Source organism: Pelobates fuscus, chromosome 10 (genome assembly GCF_036172605.1).
Source record: "Pelobates fuscus isolate aPelFus1 chromosome 10, aPelFus1.pri, whole genome shotgun sequence".
In the NCBI taxonomy this organism is placed as follows: Eukaryota; Metazoa; Chordata; class Amphibia; order Anura; family Pelobatidae; genus Pelobates; species Pelobates fuscus.
This window is the reverse complement of record NC_086326.1, coordinates 113,724,687-113,743,077: the sequence shown is the minus strand read 5'-3', so window position 1 is coordinate 113,743,077 and position 18,391 is coordinate 113,724,687. Positions and strand designations below refer to the sequence as shown.

Here is an 18,391-nt window from a genome sequence, read left to right as displayed (position 1 = left end):
TCTACCCTATGCCTATCTCTATTCCCTGGGTACAGCTGGTCTGGTCACAAATTGATCCCCGGCTCAGTTGGCGGCATGCTCGGGACCCAGCAGCTGTTGGTCGCTGCCAGGCTAAGGTGAATGGATTGATGGCTAGCTTTATCAGGAAGGTGGGGGGGAGTGGTGGTCCGACACAGGGAGTTGGAAGAGGTGTTAGAAGGCTATTTCGCTCCCGATGGGGTCCATCTCTCAGACGTGGGGTGGGACCGGTTTAATTTAGGGGTGCAGGAAGGCTTGGCCAGGGTGTTATTTCTGCAGGGTGGCGGAGCACAGATGGCTTAAGGTTTCAAGGTCTGAGCTTGTGGCGGGTGGGGTAAGGAACATTAAGGATAATGGGCCTTAGTTAAGAGAAGAGTAAGGGGTGTTAGTTGATTGTTTGTACATGTTTTGGTAGGTTTTGAGTCCGTTGGTGACTCAGGACCTCAGTGGTGTAGGGCTATCTGGGTATACCCCTACCAGGTGAAATTGATCAATGTTGGTACGTTACATGTTATATTATATGGTTGTTATATATTGGAAATGTATTATGTGTTAGGTCATTGTCGATGTAAATAAGGGAAAAATGATACGAGGTTGGGGGTGGGGCTGGTAATGACTTATGTATATTTATAATTGGAAATCATAAGTTATCATCATCATTATTATCTTTATTATCATTAAAGCGATTGACAACAAGTCATATCCCTCCCCCTGCCCATATGGCGACTATGCACCTGTCATGGGATCAATTACAGGAGATGTATGAGGTGTGAATATCTAACAGCAACATCACAGTCCTGTGTGACCTATTTTACTTCCTGGCACATCTACACTAATGCTGACTCGCTGGGGGCTGAAGGAGGAGGAAGGAGCATGTCTCTCTACCATGCTCCCTCGCAGTTCCTGTGCTGGGAATTGTGGGAACCGCGAGGGAGCATGGTAAAGAGACATGCTCCTCCCTCCTCCTTCAGCCCCCAGCGAGTCAGCATTAGTGACAGCCTGACAGGAGTGCCGCCGGACCGGCGAGGCTGCCACCCGATCCGGCGGCTCCAGCGTGGAATGCAGCCGCCGGCCGGCCCCCTTAGAGTGTGTGCCACCGGACCGGACACCCGGTGGCACATACATGCTCAGCCCAGCCCCAGGTGCCGCGGCCCACCCGGAAATTTCCCGGTATCCCGGTGGGCCAGTCCGGCCCTGAGTGACACTGTCAGAAATGCATTCCATACATTTTACTACCCATCTCTACCCCTTCCATTTATATTAGAACCCCACCTACCCCTTCCATGAATATTAGAACCACCCCTACCCCTCCCATGAATATTAGAACCACCCCTACCCCTTCCATGCACAAAAAAACCCCACCTACCCCTTCCACGCATATTAACCCCCCTACCCCTTCCATGCATATTAGTACCCCCCTAACCCCTTCCATGCATATTAGTACCCCTAACCCCTTCCAATTATTCTTCTACCTACCCCTCCCCCATCCATATTAGTAGCCCCCCTAAACCCTTCCAATTATTTTTCTACCTTTGTCCCCCTTTTTACCTGACATAGCAGGGGGACCTCTGGACGTCCAGCAGGCGCAGTGTCAGACTAAGCACCGGGTAGTCATGTGACACCTGGCCAGGGCAAGGATTTTTGCTGACTTTTGCCCCCCCCCCCATGTGACATCACAATGCCCCACCCATATTCCATGTTAACGAACACCAGTGCTGGAGTGCCGCCGTGTTTACATTAAAAGGCCTGCAGGGACAGGCTATAGACACCAGAACCACTACATTAAGTTGCAGTGGTTCTGGGGACTATAGTGTTTCTTTAATGTGAGGTAAATTAGAGATTAGTGCCACAAAAAAATTGCTAGATTGCCTACTTACAACCAGATGAGGATGATGGGCTCTAGCTGCAGTCTGGCTCCACTGGTCTGGTGTAGAACAGGCTCTCTGGAGGCCCACTCTCATTCCCCCTCCCCCGTCAATTCCCCTCCCTGTCAATTTCTCCCACCCCCCCATCCCTGTCAATTTCTCCCTCCCCCCATCCCTGTCAATTTCTCCCTCCCCCCATCCCTGTCAATTTCTCCCTCCCCCCATCCCTGTCAATTTCTCCCTCCCCCCATCCCTGTCAATTTCTCCCTCCCCCCATCCCTGTCAATTTCTCCCTCCCCCCATCCCTGTCAATTTCTCCCTCCCCCCATCCCTGTCAATTTCTCCCTCCCCCCATCCCTGTCAATTTCTCCCTCCCCCCATCCCTGTCAATTTCTCCCTCCCCCCATCCCTGTCAATTTCTTCCTCACCCCCCTGTCAATTTCTTCCTCACCCCCCTGTCAATTTCTTCCTCACCCCCCTGTCAATTTCTTCCTCACCCCCCTGTCAATTTCTTCCTCACCCCCCTGTCAATTTCTTCCTCACCCCCTGTCAATTTCTTCCTCACCCCCTGTCAATTTCTTCCTCACCCCCCTGTCAATTTCTTCCTCACCCCCCCAATTTCTTCCTCCCTCCTCCCAATTTCTTCCTTTCCCCCTCCAATTTCTTCCTCCCCCCTCAGTTTCTTCCTCCCCCTCCCCCCTGTCAATTCCTTCCTCCCCCCACCCTCCCCTACCTCTATTGTAGCAGGGCCGAGCCCTGTATGATCCGCGGGTACAGGGATATTTTGTTTCCTGTACCCAGCCGGACTAAAAGGAAGTGCACACTGAGTCAGATGCTCCCTGTACCCGCGGACCATACAGGGCAAATTCCCTCCTGTCAGCCCCTCTCCTCATGCTGCGCCCTGGCGGTGCGCCCTCATGGACGCAGCAGCCCGGGCAAAGCTGCAGCCGCCTGAGACTCTCTGCAGAGCACTCGGGCGGCTGCAGCATGAGGGGTGCCGGTGGAGCTGGGGCGGGGGGGGGGGTTTCCCTATAACCTGTCCCCCCCGCATGATTTGCTGGGGGGATGCGTCCCCCCCAACCCCCCGGTTCCTACGCCCAAGCCTTGCAGGGTTAAGTCCTCCTCTAGAGGCTACCATTAGAGGGACTTACGTGTTCTTAGAACACAAAAGTGTTTTAAACGATGCTGGACATCCTCACGCTATGCATGAGGACCCCGAGTGTCCCCATAGGAAAGCATTGAATAATGCTTTCCTATAGGGAGGTATAATGCGCACATGTGCATTAGGTCTCCCCCACTGGTGGGGGAGGAGCATGGGCAGAGCCTGTCCCAGCACCGAGATGCATTGGCGCTGAATTCAGGTAAGTCACTGAACAGGTTTTAACCCCTTCAGCCACATGGGATGGGGGTGGAAGGGAGAAGGGCACTGCAGGGTTCTTCAGTGCCAGGAAAATGGATATGTTTTACTGGCACTGGAGAGTCCCTTTAAGGTTATGCCTGAAATACTGTTAAAGAAAACAGAGAAAAGGACAGAAAAATAAATGAATAATGAAACATCAGGTGAAATCAAATGCAAATCTAGAGAACTAATGTCCAAAACGAACCTTCATGCCAGGAAGGAAATTCTGGTCGAGGCTTAGTGGAAGCCCAAATGGCTTCTGACAGTAATTCAGGTGACTGCTGATGTTGATGGTATCTGACCTCATGCTTGGTTTGATCTTGGAGAAAATGGCTTGAACTTGTGGATAGCACGTGGGGAGTTTTAGGTAGTGATTTTAGAGCGGTTCTTGTTAAATCATTCTTTACAATTAAACCCAATGCCCAGATTCATTTTTCTGCATCCAACAGCTGCAAAATTGAGATTTGTTTTTCTGCATGAATCACTGAAAGTTTACATTCTGAGCCCCAGCACTATCGAATAGCGCTGTTCCTCAGCAGTTTTGTCACCAGTCTCATGGATTTTCTCCAAGTCATGGTGGATCTAGACATATCATTGTAGAAAGACAGGCCTGCTTCTTCAAACCTTTGGGAACCCTGAAGAAGTGATCCACCTTCTCAGGGACTCCAAGGTGAAGGTTTTGTTGTTGCCTGGAATCCTTCAGCACTGCCATCTGGCCTTCCAAGACCCGGTCAGTGTTTTAAGCTGGACTTTGTCTTGTGGGATGTCATCCTGTGTACTCTGCACAATGTTGTCTATATCTTTCATGGCCTGCATGCGGGACGATATAACATTAATGTCCTCTCTTATCAGCGCTATGCCATATCTGCGGCAAAGAGGGTCTTCAGCTTCCGCAGGAGATTTGCTTGTCAGTAGGAATACCGCTCAGATCCCAGCTAAAACCGAACGCCGCACGTAATACATTTACTTATTCAGTTCGTTAAAAAGTACCGAACACCGATGGGGAACCACAATAGGAGAAGACCGGAGCTCCCGAACGGCCTGGAAGTACAGCGGTGTTCATGTCGTCGAGTAGCTGTTTTTAGTTGCGCTCGACGACCAAGCACCATGCGCTCGACGACCAAGCACCGCTGGGGAGACAGAGGATCCAAGATGGCCGACCGCCGCGTGGTCGGTAGTCGAACGGCAGCCACCTAGGAGTACACTTAATTACCGATTGCAACAATGTTGCAATCTTGTTTAATTGGTGCCACACGACCCTCAGTGTGTGGGCTTGCGTTCGGTACTTAATTCGTTTCACGAACAGCCGGGAAAGTTGCTGTTCGTGAAACTATCATGTAAATGCTAGCGGCTTTCGGCTGCTAGCGTACGAATGCTATATGTTACAGGCAATCACACGGTTCAATACATAAAGTAATGTACATTTACACACAATATGGCAGCAGTGCTTAGGACAACCTTTAAAGATACAGTTCTATAGTCTGAAGTGGCTAAGTTTGCCACACTGACAATAAGAGACATGTGCAATCTAGAAGCTTTCGAATTTCCAAAATAAATTCAAACCAAACTGAAATAAAAAACTAACGAATTTGGAAAGAATAAAAATGAATTATTTCGGATGCATTTGTTTCCAAAAAGATAGCAAATCGGGACTTAATTTAATAGGAAGCTAAAACCGCAAAATTAAGAAAAATAGCATTTTCTTAACTTTGTTTTTTCATTTGTTTGGTAGATAGCTCCCTAATTTGGTATCCTTAAGTGGAATTGCCATATATTAATTGTTGAAACTAACACAATGCTGTGAAAGTGTTTAAAATGTTGTACTGTGAAAGCAAACTAAGTCTTTATACAACTGTTTTGGGTTACATTTGGTAACTTGCTTTGATTTTAATATAATTTACATGTCATTTACTTACATATATTATGGATAATACCCCATTGTAGTTTCCTGTTTCAACATTGAGAACTTGTTTCACTTGTGACACAAAAACCTGGAAGGCAGCTGCTGTGGTAAAACCACCAACTAATGGTTCACCAAGATAACGGACAATGAATCCAATCTGAAGAATTCCTAGAGCAAGCTTAAAAAAAAAAAGAGAGAATTATATGGACGTTATTGTAGATTTCCTCACAATTAAACAAATGTTTAAATATTACAAGATAAGGAAGTAGATTTTACTCTGAATTGAATTTTGAGATATACTACACTCTTGTAAGTACAAAAGGACAAATCAGTTTGTCTGTTTATACTGTTGCCCGGGGTTCTGAAAGAAATTCAACAAAGGAAACCAAATGATAATTCCTATTGTTCCTTATGATAGAGTTTAAAAAAATATATATATATGGATTTAAAAAATAACCTACCCATCACTTAAAACTTGTACAAGTTAAATAACTGTATGAAAAGTATGTTACCTGGATAATTCCACTTAAGAAACACGCAGTTCCACATATCAGGACTCTAGTTTGATCCCGTTTTTCTATATCAATCTTTGTGCTGTTTTCACCTAAAGGAAATTTTTCATCTGGGGCCATCGAAAGAACTATTGACCCAACCATCAAACAGACCACTGGAAACGGTCCTGGTGAATAAAACATATACAAATCTATAGATATTCTATTTATAAACAAAAAAATCAAAGGGGAAAAAAAAAATGAAAGAATAATTCCATATGCATGGGAGAGGATTTTTTAATGTTGAATGTCAGCGATGGCAAATCAATTCAACAAGTATCACCATGGAGATAAGGATACAAACTCTGCTGAGCCCTATCTAGGATACTGTCACATCCTGTTCCAAGCTGCGGATCATTTCTGGCTATGGCTTATGGTATCCAGTACTCTTTTTACAATTCTTGTTTAGCTTTTCTTGTTTTTTCTGGGTTTCTATTCTATGTCTGGTTTTCTTTATGCTGGGTTTTTCTGGGTTAATTCCTGTACTCCGTCCCAGGAATTCCTAGTCTCCAGGGTTCCTTTAAATGTTTGTTTTATGCTGCCACACCCATTCCTTTACCATGATTCCTTTTGTTTCAGTTGGAGCCAGCAGGCAGTTGCTCAAGCCTGCCCTTTTTTGCAGGTAAGTGCTATATGTGTTTCTTATGGTTCTTTTAGCATACATTAGGCAGAGTAGGACCAGGCAGATATTGGGGTACATTGGCGTTGGTGGCAGGCTTATGCAATGTATGATCATATAATGTAACTAAATCCCCATCATTTTCATATATAGTACTTAGTTATTTCTCCTCTTGTTTTGCCTATCATATGTTGTCTTGTTTTAGTTTGTATTCCCAGTCCATGTACAGTCCTGCCCATGTTATGTTTATGTTTCCCTAATGTATTGTGTACATGTTCTGGGTTTAGCTTCCTATCCTTCTCTGGTTCTGTGTTCTATTAGTTCTGTCTTGTTTTTCATGTTTGGTGCCTTTCCTAGTCTTTCCTTGTTTCTGTACTGGATACATTCTTGCTGCAGAGCCTCCCTATTCAGCTCCTGGGAGGTCTGCTTATTTCCATGCTTCTAGTTCCTGGGATCTGCACAAGCTGATTCAGGGTCTTGGTATGTGGCCGCACAAACGCTGGTGCTCCACACCAGAGGGCGTGCGGTTACTCTGCACCAGACCCTGCTAATTCACCTCCACACTGTGACTCCTATTTATCATCAGGCATACTGGGTCCCGGTCCTCGCACCGCCACCCGGACAGTGTCTGGGTCCCGGGCACCGGACCGCCACCCAGAACATATACTAGTTTTGACCTTTTTCACAAAACATAAGCACGTTCACATAAATTATACGTTTTTTTCTATCACACACGATCACATCAGATTAGATGCTCAGGGCAGAAACCATTAGGAAGAATAAACAGGCTAATTAGATCAATTTACAGAATATCTGCATGCAATAAAACCTCAAAAGAGGTGTAAAAAAAGAGCCTTTGAGCAGACTAATGTAGTGAACATAACTTCTTCAGCATTCAGTAGTGATTATATGGCCAGGAGTTTCCTGGCACCACCCCATAGTAATTAGGCCAACCATTTCAGAATGGTTTGAATTCTTAGCTGCTGTCTAGGTCTTTCACTTCCCCAGAATTATATTCAGGAATGTCCTTTCAAACTAACCGTAACCATGAAACGACTTCAGAGAATAAATGGGAGCAAGAATATATAAGTTAATGGCAATCAGTAATCATGATGCAATCAGGAAGTGTAAGAGCATATATGCAAGGATGTAAGTGGTTGTGGTGGAACCAGCCTCGCCACTGGGCATTGGAGAAGACTGATTGCCAGCCTCCTGCCCTGTGACTATGGCCCCATGTTAAAATGCTTGATTTTCCCCTGCAAAGACCCGAAAGCCGGGTCATTCTGTACTTTCCCTATGTGAGCAGTGTTGATTGCCAGGAGTGTAAACGGATTGTATGCTTTTCCTTTTCAGCCGTTTACAGCATTCATATGCTTGAGAGCATTCGTATGCTTCTCTGGTTTGGTGGTTGTGGTGTCTGCTGCAGTGCTTGGAGTCCTCAGGAAGCGCTAGGAGCATTCTTCAACGGAGGTACCCAGTCAGGGTGCCCGTTGATCCGTTACAGTGGTGTTGGATGATTTTATCCCTCCCTGGCTCAAAACCCATATGGCTTTGTTGTTTGATATCTCTAATAAGTGTAAGAAAGATAAGGTTTAAAGGTTTTGGAATAAGGTGCTACAATCACCTATATGTGTCACTTTATCGCATAAAGAGTGAATAAAACAAAAAAAAGGAGGTGGTGAGAGCACTCTTATTAATATTACACATTACCCTTATTGCACACGTTGAATACTGGTAGACAATGTTTAGGCCAATCCATAATTCACAATTTGATCAATAGCATATGTGTCTTTTAAACCAATCCTGTAAAATTAACACAGGGAGAGCCACAACATAGGGTAATAACACAAGGATTGCTGTGTAACTTAAAATTGAGCCACTTAATAAAAGCTGCCTCAGACTAGAAGCAAATCAGGTGAAAGCACGTGGATGTCAGGTTCCAAGCTGTCCCCCTTCTGTGGTCTTTCAAGTCGTTTGTTGCTTAAGAATATTCCAGGATACAGAATATCATGCAAACCATTTTATTGACACTAAAAGGTTGCTAATAAAATATAGTATAATAAAATATACACTTCTATAAAGTCCACTTGTGCTGTAGATCGAACTTGATGCGTTTTTAGACAGAGACACGCAAAAGAAAATAGAGAGAAAAGAGAGGTTATATACCCCCATCAAACGAGGCAGAGAACTAGAAGAGGGAGAAATAGATTAAGAGATAGGGAGTCTAATTTTAGAATTTTTAACTTGTCAAATAAAGTTTTAACTAGTTCACACACACAAATTTTAAATAAAGGTTTTAAATTTGCACCGAGTTGTGGGATTGACAAATTTGAAACTTTTATCGATCTAAATAGATTTACGAGGAAATTAGTTTTAAAAAATTTTTTAGAACTATGCCTCAAAAAAACCCCCCAAAAAACCCTAAAAAACAAATCGTCCTTTTATCCTGTTAATTTTAAAACAGATTCTATTAAAACATTTAAGAGGTCCTGTTTGAAAGAAATTACGAAAATCAAACCCCTTAAATACCAGAATAATCTTAATGGGAGAAGGGCATTAAAAGATTTACAGAAAGACACAAATGTGGTAGTCAAGCCTGCGGATAAGGGCGGAGGAGTGATCATTTGGGAGAAAGAAAAATATATAAAATATTTATGAACAGTTAAGGAATCAAACTACATATAAAGAACTTCATAAGAACCCCCTGACTAAGATTGTAGAAGTATATCAGACTTTTTTAAACAAAGGATTGGAGGACGGAATTTTAAATAAAAAAGAATTAGATTTTTTAAAATGTAAAATTTCCCAGAATCTGTGTTTTTTACGTCCTCCCATAGTGTCTGGGATTGGGTTACTTTTATCGCCACTTTTACAATATATTGATCAGTTTTTACAAGATCCTGTTAAGAAGTGTAAAGCATATCTTAAAGACACAATAAATCTTTTACGTATTTTAGATAATTTTGAGTGGAAAGAATCTTATGTAATGGCTACTGCAGATGTGAGCAGCCTCTATGCTAACATCCAACATCACAAGGGATGCAAGGCTGCTACATATTTTCTAAGGAAGTTTAGGGATATGTCAGAGACCCAAATTAATTTTATTATAGATGGAATTAACATAATTCTAAAAAACTATTTCTTTTGGTTTGATGGAAAGTTTTAATTGCAAATTAAAGGGACGGCGATGGGGACCAGATTTGCCCCAAGTTATGCAAATTTATTTATGTCCTTTTGGGAGGACCTTTTTATTTACTCCAACGATCAATTTGGGGCAAATCTGGTCCTCTATAAATGTTATATTGATGACGTATTCATAATATGGAAAGGAAGTGAGGAATCATTAAAAATGTTTTTTGACACTCTGAACATTAATGAGTGGAATATTACCCTGACCTATGAAATTAGTCATTTCAATATTCATTTCCTTGATTTATCTATTTATATAGAAGACCAGAGAATTAAAAGTAAAACTTATTTTAAATTGGTAGATGTCAATAGCTTTATTGACTGTAATAGTGGTCACTTCAAACCGTGGCTTAACAATATCCCAAAGGGACATATGTTAAGACTTAGAAGGAATTGTACAGAAAATAAAGAGTTTGTACAACAGGCAGGCTGAAAGAACAATTTAGATAAAAAGGGTATAAGGACGCTCCCTTGGAAGAAGTTTTCAATTAAATAGAAAAAATTGATAGAAAACAACTTATACAGTATAAGAATAAAAATCCAAATCAAAATGAACGAATAACCAGGATTTGAGAAAAATTGTCAATAGAAATTGGCATATCTTAAAAACGGATGATAAATTAACAGATTTTATTGAAACTCGACCAAGAATTATATTTAGGGGTGCGAAAAACCTAAAGCAAGTTTTAACGAAGAGCATTTTAGAAATTGATAAGGATAATTTTTTAAAACAACCGAAGGGATTCTATTATTGTGGAGAATGTAAAGGATGTAAAACAAGAAAAGAGAAACATAAAAAGGTTTTAAAATTTATATTGAATGACACCAAAAAAGAGCATGAAATTAATTATTTTATCTCCTGTAATAGTAAGGATGTTGTATATATGTTAACATGCCCTTGCGGGCTACAATATATAGGAAGGACCTCACGTTGCCTCAAAATTAGAATCAGAGAGCATATTTATAATATTAATCATAAATTCGTTAACCACAATGTTTCTAAACATTTTATGGAATGCCATAATAGTGATCCAAACAATCTAGAATGTGTAGGCATAGAGAGAATAAAAGTGCATTGGAGAGGAGGGGATAAAGAAAATTTACTTAATAGAACTGAAATGAAGTGGATCTTCAACATGGATACCTTAATACCACAAGGTCTAAATGCTGATTTTGAAATTACCCCTGTTAAGACCTGCAGTGGTTATGGTACTGCTGTCTTCTATTCCTTTCCCAATAGCTTAGCATAAGTGATTATAGCTGCAGTAGGAAGTAGAGGAATAGTGTGGATGAATGCAGCTTCCAAGATGATTCTACCCAGCAAATAGAATATTCCCCAAACATGAGCCTAGACTTCATGAAGGGTGTAACAGGAATGAAGTTTATTGATAACACACTGGCTTTTATGAGAAATCCTCCTGCAAGAGGACCTCCCACAGCAAACAAAGCAAATAACCAATCAACATACAGATTTACAGTAACCCCCGCCCTCTTTCTGCCTGGGAGATATTAAGATAAGTTAAGGAATAAACCAATTATCTCCAGGCAGAGGGCACACAAGTTTCCCAAAAGTAGATTTGCATATCGCTAATTCTGCATGCAGGAGAGACATTTTGTGTTAGTTATGGTCTTTCCCACCCATTTATAAATATGTAATTATGTTATAATAAGTCACTGTATGTTGCCTGCTATGATTTTAATGTTTGTAATTTGATTGAGTTTTCACAGCAATGTTAATGTAATGACCATATGGGCTAGTCCCAAGTAAAATAAAGTTTTAGTCAGTTCTACTTCACCCTCAATTTGGAGTCCTGTCTCTTATTGGGGAATCTGCTACAAGGGATTGCTATGCTCTGCATATTCCCTTGCTATAAATCACTCCTAAGCTCTTTTAAGAGCTTGTTCCTGCTTCGCTCTGAAGGAAGAGAGGTTCACCCTGCAATGGTTGTGGTGTCAGCTAGAGTGCTTGGAATCCTCAAGAAGCGCTAGGAGCATCCATCAACGTAGGTACCCAGTCGGGGTGTCAGGTGATCCGTTACACGCTTAATAGACGGTTCTTTTGAAGTTAATGAGCCAGGAGGGTGTTCGGTAGTTTCAAACTACCGAACCAATAGATTCAACATGCACTCACTGCAGAAAAAGCCAGAACCTAGGAGAAAATACCAAACAAAGTCTATTTTCTTCACAACCCCTTATAAATAATTTTTACCTCCATTGGAATTTTTATTATATGAAATCACTTTTTTCTCTCTACATGTTGATTTTTATAAAGTTTCTATTATTATATATTTTTATGATATTAATGTATATTTTTAAATCATATTTTTAGAAATTGTATGTGTCTCTATTATGGACAATTTGCCCATTTTAAGGGTTGATTTTAAACTCCATTTCATTTCAGTATCTCTCAATTGGATTAAATAGTCTTATTTTTAAAATATTTTAATACGTCATTTCTCTTTTTCTCCATTAATGTTAACTTTGTCTTTATGTATGGTTTAAAATGTACCATCAAGAGGCTATGTTTTAGGAGTAATGTTAGTGATTTATTGTTTATTTTAGCATAAATAATGCTTTTATGATAAATATATTGTTAATATGTATTGATTGTATTAAGGGATAGGATTTGCTCATTTCGGACATTTGAAGAGACATATTTCTTAAGGGCAGTTGTTATATGATTAGAGGGAGATCCGTCCCCTCAGAATGTACGTCATGAGGCTTGGACGGAGATAGCGCCATGACGTCATAGAACAGAGATGGAAGCCGCCAAAGTAAACACCGGAAAGAAGGATGCAAGTACGGTGCCGGAAGTGGGAACGTGGGCGTCATGAGATCATGACGTAACGGAAAAAGGTGCCAATACCTGGGATATTTAAACAATTAGAAGAAAAGGTAAAGGAGGAACTTTTGATAAAGGCATTTAGATCGATAAAAGTTTCACATTTGTCAATCCCAAAACTCGGTGCAAATTTAAAACCTTTATTTAAAATTTGTGTGTGTGAACTAGTTAAAACTTTATTTGACAAGTTAAAAATTCTAAAATTAGACTCCCTATCTCTTAATCTATTTCTCCCTCTTCTAGTTCTCTGCCTCGTTTGATGGGGGTATATAACCTCTCTTTTCTCTCTATTTTCTTTAGCGTGTCTCTGTCTAAAAACGCATCAAGTTCGATCTACAGCACAAGTGGACTTTATAGAAGTGTATATTTTATTATACTATATTTTATTAGCAACCTTTTAGTGTCAATAAAATGGTTTGCATGATATTCTGTATCCTGGAATATTCTTAAGCAACAAACGACTTGAAAGACCACAGGAGGGGGACAGCTTGGAACCTGACATCCACATGCTTCACCTGATTTGCTTCTAGTCTGAGCCAGCTTTTATTAAGTGGCTCATGACCATGTGAGTGTAACCTTTTAAAATTTTAAGTTACACAGCAATCCTTATGTTATCACCCTTTGTTGTGACTCTCCCTGTGTTCATTTTACAGGATTGGTTTAAAAGACACATATGCTATTGATCAAATTGTGAATTACGAATTGGCCTAAACATTGTCTACCAGTATTCAACGTGTGCAATAAGGGTAATGTGTAATATTAGAGTGCTCTCACCACCTACCTTTTAAGGTTTTATTTTCAAACCACATTTATACCTTTTATTATTGATCTCTTGTGTCTTCATTATAACTCACCCAGCTGACTCATAACATCACTTCCTTTAATTTCATACCAGTTCTAGTTTCTATAAATTATTATGCCATTTAATAATTCCTTCCATACCAGTTCTTATTAGTAAAGTCTGCTATATACCATTTGTTTAAACTAACCAGATCATTTTCCATATATCCATTTCATGCCTTCCCACATTGCATGCCATTTACTATTTTTTCCTATCTACCAATTCCCTCTCCCTGTTCACCATCAAATTAATTTCAGCAGCCATACTTCATTTTATTATAGCCTTCATTGTTCCTTCATGCCAGCCCACGTCTAGTATTTCATTTAATCTACCTCCAACTGTGCTATATTAATTACTCCCATATTAGCTATCACTTTCAATGCAAGTCAAAATGCCATCTTTCCATAAGAGTATCCTGCCTAATGCCAGTTGGCATTAAACTTCACTCGCTAAAGACAACAAGCCACCCAACTTTTTTCTTCCAAATCAGACACCCCGTATGTTTATATGAGGCAAGTAATATACATGTATGTTACATACAAAGCTAGCTTTATGAAGTTACATGACATATTTATATAACTTACCAATTGAAAGATGTCTAGATGTCCCCATGAAGGCATATATCAATACAGGAAAAAAAGCAGAATACAGTCCATAGCCAACAGGCACTGCTGCCAGTAAGGCAAAGGATAATCCTAGAAACAGAAATCAAAGTTTCATGCTTTTTATAAAGGTTATATAACTTAATAAGTGCACCTGGTTTTAGAACTGCCCTTGAAAATGGGTCCATAGTAGGACAAAATTGATCCTTGTCAAGTGTATGTGCAGGATGGGGGGATAAAAGAGTGTCTTGTCTATCAAAGACCAAAAAATCCAAACTATGTTCTCTATTGATTGTTCACTATATTATTTTTTGGGGTCAGTGTAGTCATCTGTACTTTGGTTTTTCAAATTTATCCCTGCAACATAACCCAAGAGACATAAAAGGTTTTGCCATTCCTTGTTATTTCTTTATTTGATGGTTATCACATAGCTCTGTTATCTTGAGTGCTCAACAAATTATGCATAAGTTATATTGATAACTATATAAACAGTGAAATAATAATAATAATAATAATAATAATAATAATAATAATAATAATAATACACACTGAAGAAAAAAGAAAATCCTGCCCAGGAGCTCAAGATCTTGAAAATAAATATACATTGAGACAAAATGTTGTGGGGAAGAAATACAATTATGAAATGACAGAAATGTGTCCATGAGTGTGCCATTATAAAGACTGCTTTACAATTCATATACAATACACAGTGAGTACGATGAAAATAACATTTACAAGACATACATTGAATATGGTGAAAAAAACAATATACAGTAAGTAACCCCTTAGTTAAAGGAACACTATAGTGTCAGGAACACAAACATGTATTCCTAACCCTATAGTGTTAAAACCACCATCTAGCCCCCTCAACCCCTCTTGCCTCCATAAATACAGTAAAATCTTACTTGTATTTAAGTCTGCAGCTGTTGCCTATGCCCTTTATCTGCCTGCTTACAGCGGATACCATCAGAAGTGATTCTGTGAGCCAATCACAATGCTTTCCCATAGGGAAATGATATATCAGTTTATCTCTATGAAGAAAGTTCAATGTCTTCAGAGGGTGGAAACACTGAATGGTAGTGCTGCTCGGTGTGCAGCACTGCCACAGGAAGCACCTCTAGCAGCCATGGCAGGAGTGGCAAAATCACTAGGTTGTAATGTAAACACTACATTTTCTCTGAAAAGACAGTGTTTACATTAAAAAGCCTGAAGGGTATGATTCTACTTACCAGAACAAATAGAATATGCTGTAGATGGAAAGGTTTATATATATAAAAAAAAAGACAACACAATATGTAATTCTCAAGGACATTCTTTTATCACATCCTTGAGAAATCAGAATATTCTAGTATATATTCTAGTATATAATTGTTAACATTTCCGGATCATAGCGTTTTGACCTAAAGAGAGAATTGACTCATTTTGGAGACAAAATGGATTGTTTATTTTGTTGGAAAATGTTCAGATTTTTTGTGTGAAATGAACATTGATACATTAAAAAATAAATAAAAAAAATTACTGTCTGGAGTCTTTTCTTACTTTTTAACGGTTTTCCATTTTATTTTTTTCTGGCCTTTTGTGCGATATACACAGATGCATGTCCTGAGCCCTTTCTACATCCTATGATTTTTGTTTTGGTGGCAAATCTGTACAGACTGAACCAGGCAGGTTAGATAATTTACAGGAAGCATTTACAGCAAACTCGCGGCCCACAAGGACCATCTTTGTGGCCCGGTGAGCCGTGAGTACATGCTGGTGTTCTAGCAGAGTAGGAACCAGCTTACTCTGCTAAAACTTACCTGGCCGAGTGGAGGGCCGTGAGGGCGCTCAGTGTTCCTGCTCCTCACTGCTACCTTGCGTGCCGTCTGAAGTGAAGCCGGGCGCCGGAATATGACGTCATATTCCGGCACCACTAAACCGCGAGAGGGAGCAGTGAGGAGCAGGAAGGACCCCAGGGAGATGCCCCACATCGGCTCCATAAGGTAGGGAGCAATAAAAAAAAAAAAAAACTATGTTTGTGCAAGAATGTCAGTGAGAATGTGTGTCTGTCAGTGAGAATGTCAGTGAGAATGTGTGTCTGTCAGTGAGAATGTGTGTCTGTCAGTGAGTATGTGTGTCTGTCAGTGAGTATGTGTGTCTGTCAGTGAGTATGTGTGTCTGTCAGTGAGTATGTGTGTCTGTCAGTGAGTATGTGTGTCTGTCAGTGAGTATGTGTGTCTGTCAGTGAGCATGGTTTTATGAAGTACGAAGAAGTAGGTAGAAGTATAGATCAGGGTGTTGCAGTGGATGTGATCTATTTGGATTTTGCCAAGGCATTTAATACAGTTCCACACAATAGATTAGTGTTCAAACTCAAGGAAATCTGTCTAGATGAAAAGGCTTGTTCTTGGGTAGAACATTTGGCTTAATATAGTATAAAGAGTTGTCATTAATGGTACATTTTCAAGCTGGACAGAGGTGGCAAGTGGTGTCCCTCAGGGTTCTTTTCTGGGACCCCTTCTATTTAACATATTTATAAGTGATCTGTCACGTTTCAGTGTTTGCAGATGACACAAAACTCTGTAAAATAATCAATGTGAGCAAGATTTATTACTATGCACTTCGGCATAAAGAGTACACAAGCAGTGTATATCTTTAATGGAAGCGAATTAGGGATAACACACGAAAAGGACTTGGGAATTGTTATAGACAACAAACTATGCAACAATGTGCAATGTCAATCAGCAGTGGCTAAGGCCAGTTAGGTATTGTCATGCATGAAAAAGGGCATTCATTCTCAGGATGAGAATATAATTTTGCCTCTTTATAAAATCACTGGTAAGACCAGATACTGAATATGCTGTTCAATTTTGGGCACATGTTCTAAAGAAGGATATTATGGCACTAGAAAAAGTGCAGAGGCGGGCTACATAATAAATAAAAGGAATGGAACAGATCAGCTATGAAGAAAATTTAGAAAAAAATTTAAACCTATTTAGTTTAGAAGGGGATATGGTAACATTATACAAATATATTCTGGGCTAATACAAACCATTGTGTGGAAATCTATTCACAAACCGGACTTTACATAGGACACGAGGTCATGCGTTTAGACTGGAAGAAAGAAGATTTCGTCTAAGACAAAGAAAAGTTTTTTTTACTGTAAGAACAATAAGGATGTGGAATTCTTTGCCCGAAGAAGTGGTTTTATCAGAGTCCATACAGATGGTCTGTAACGGACCGTTTTGCACACAAGAGGTTAAAAACCATTTAGGCGATGTTCCCCTTTCAGATGCAGAGGCAGCTACTGCAAGCAAAAAATCTCCCGAACTGCAAACTACACGAATTCACCAATTCCCGAACAGGAAACACACGAACACTGGAAACAGCCGAACAGGAAAAGTATACAATCAGCTTACACTCCTGGCAATCGGCATACAATCCAATTCCCCCAATAACGAGACAACACTTCGTTTGAGGGTCAAGCAGAATCTGGTTTACTGGGGCTACCTGCCCGGCTTTTATGCAGGTCTCCCACCTGGTGGACACTCCCCTAGGGGACCAGATGAAAAACTGGGACACAAAGGGTAAAAGAACCAATCAAAGACTTACACATTTCAACAATCCCACAATGCATCACAATCCCTCCTCTCTGGCCTGGAGATAATTGGGAAATAAACCAATTATCTCCAAGGACAGAGGCAAAACTCCATTAGCTACATGGTAGCAAAATACAATAAAATACATAAAAATATATAACTGCAGCTATTGCATAAAACAGGTACATTCAACATATCCCCAGATAGCTTAGATCTGAGCGCACATTATTACCGAATGGCGCTCAGATCACATACATACAGTTCAATCGCCATGGGGCCAAAGTCTTTCGTTACACAAATAGGCTCCATGGCATGGCTATCTGGGGTGATGCTGTTCATACGGTTAAACTACCGAATGAACAGTCATTTGGTTCCACTACCGAATGCAGAGGTAAGGAGGCTGGCGGCTCAGCGGTGTTCGCACAATTAAGTGTCCGTTTTCAGTTCCATAGTTTGGGCGCTGAACACCGCTGGCCGTTCGGGAGTTAAAATGGCCGCTGCCACATGTTCGGTAAACAAACAAAGGCCACCCAGCGTTTGTCAATTAAGCTGTGGTTAACCGCAGCTTCTGGGCGGGCAATTGATGGCACACTCCAGTTCCCAGGAGGTCCATCGTTCGGTACTTTGTTTGGTAGATTGAATCTACCAAACACCCTGGCAGAAAGGCACGAATAAGCCTTTCAGCAGGGAAAATAAAAGGTTTTAACTGCCGGGCCATAATCTAAAGGGAGCAGGCGAGCAACCAGGCTCCTCCAGTGCACAGTGGAGAGGTTGGTTCCGCCACATGGTCAAACAGCTACTAGATGCATACTTGCAAAAACAGAATATTCAAGGATATAATCTTTCAATGTAGAGAAATAACTGCTTGATCCAAGGATAAATCTGACTGCCATTCTGGGGTCAAGAAGGGATTTTTTTCCTAGCTTGTTGCAAAATTGGAAGTGCTTCAAACTTGTTTTTTTTTTTTACCTTCTTTTGGATCAA

General features: G+C 40.6%; 1 protein-coding gene across 1 annotated transcript in view; it reads right to left on the bottom strand.

Moving 5' to 3' along the window:
* Nucleotides 1–18,391, bottom strand: part of LOC134575595 (pendrin-like) — a 260,212-nt gene that overhangs the window by 151,806 nt on the left and 90,015 nt on the right. The window contains exons 4-6 of the mRNA XM_063434915.1: nt 13,812–13,922; nt 5,698–5,864; nt 5,199–5,363 (exon numbers count right to left, since the gene is read on the bottom strand). Coding sequence (XP_063290985.1) covers nt 5,199–5,363; nt 5,698–5,864; nt 13,812–13,922 — 443 coding nt within the window. The remainder of the gene's footprint in view (nt 1–5,198; nt 5,364–5,697; nt 5,865–13,811; nt 13,923–18,391) is intronic.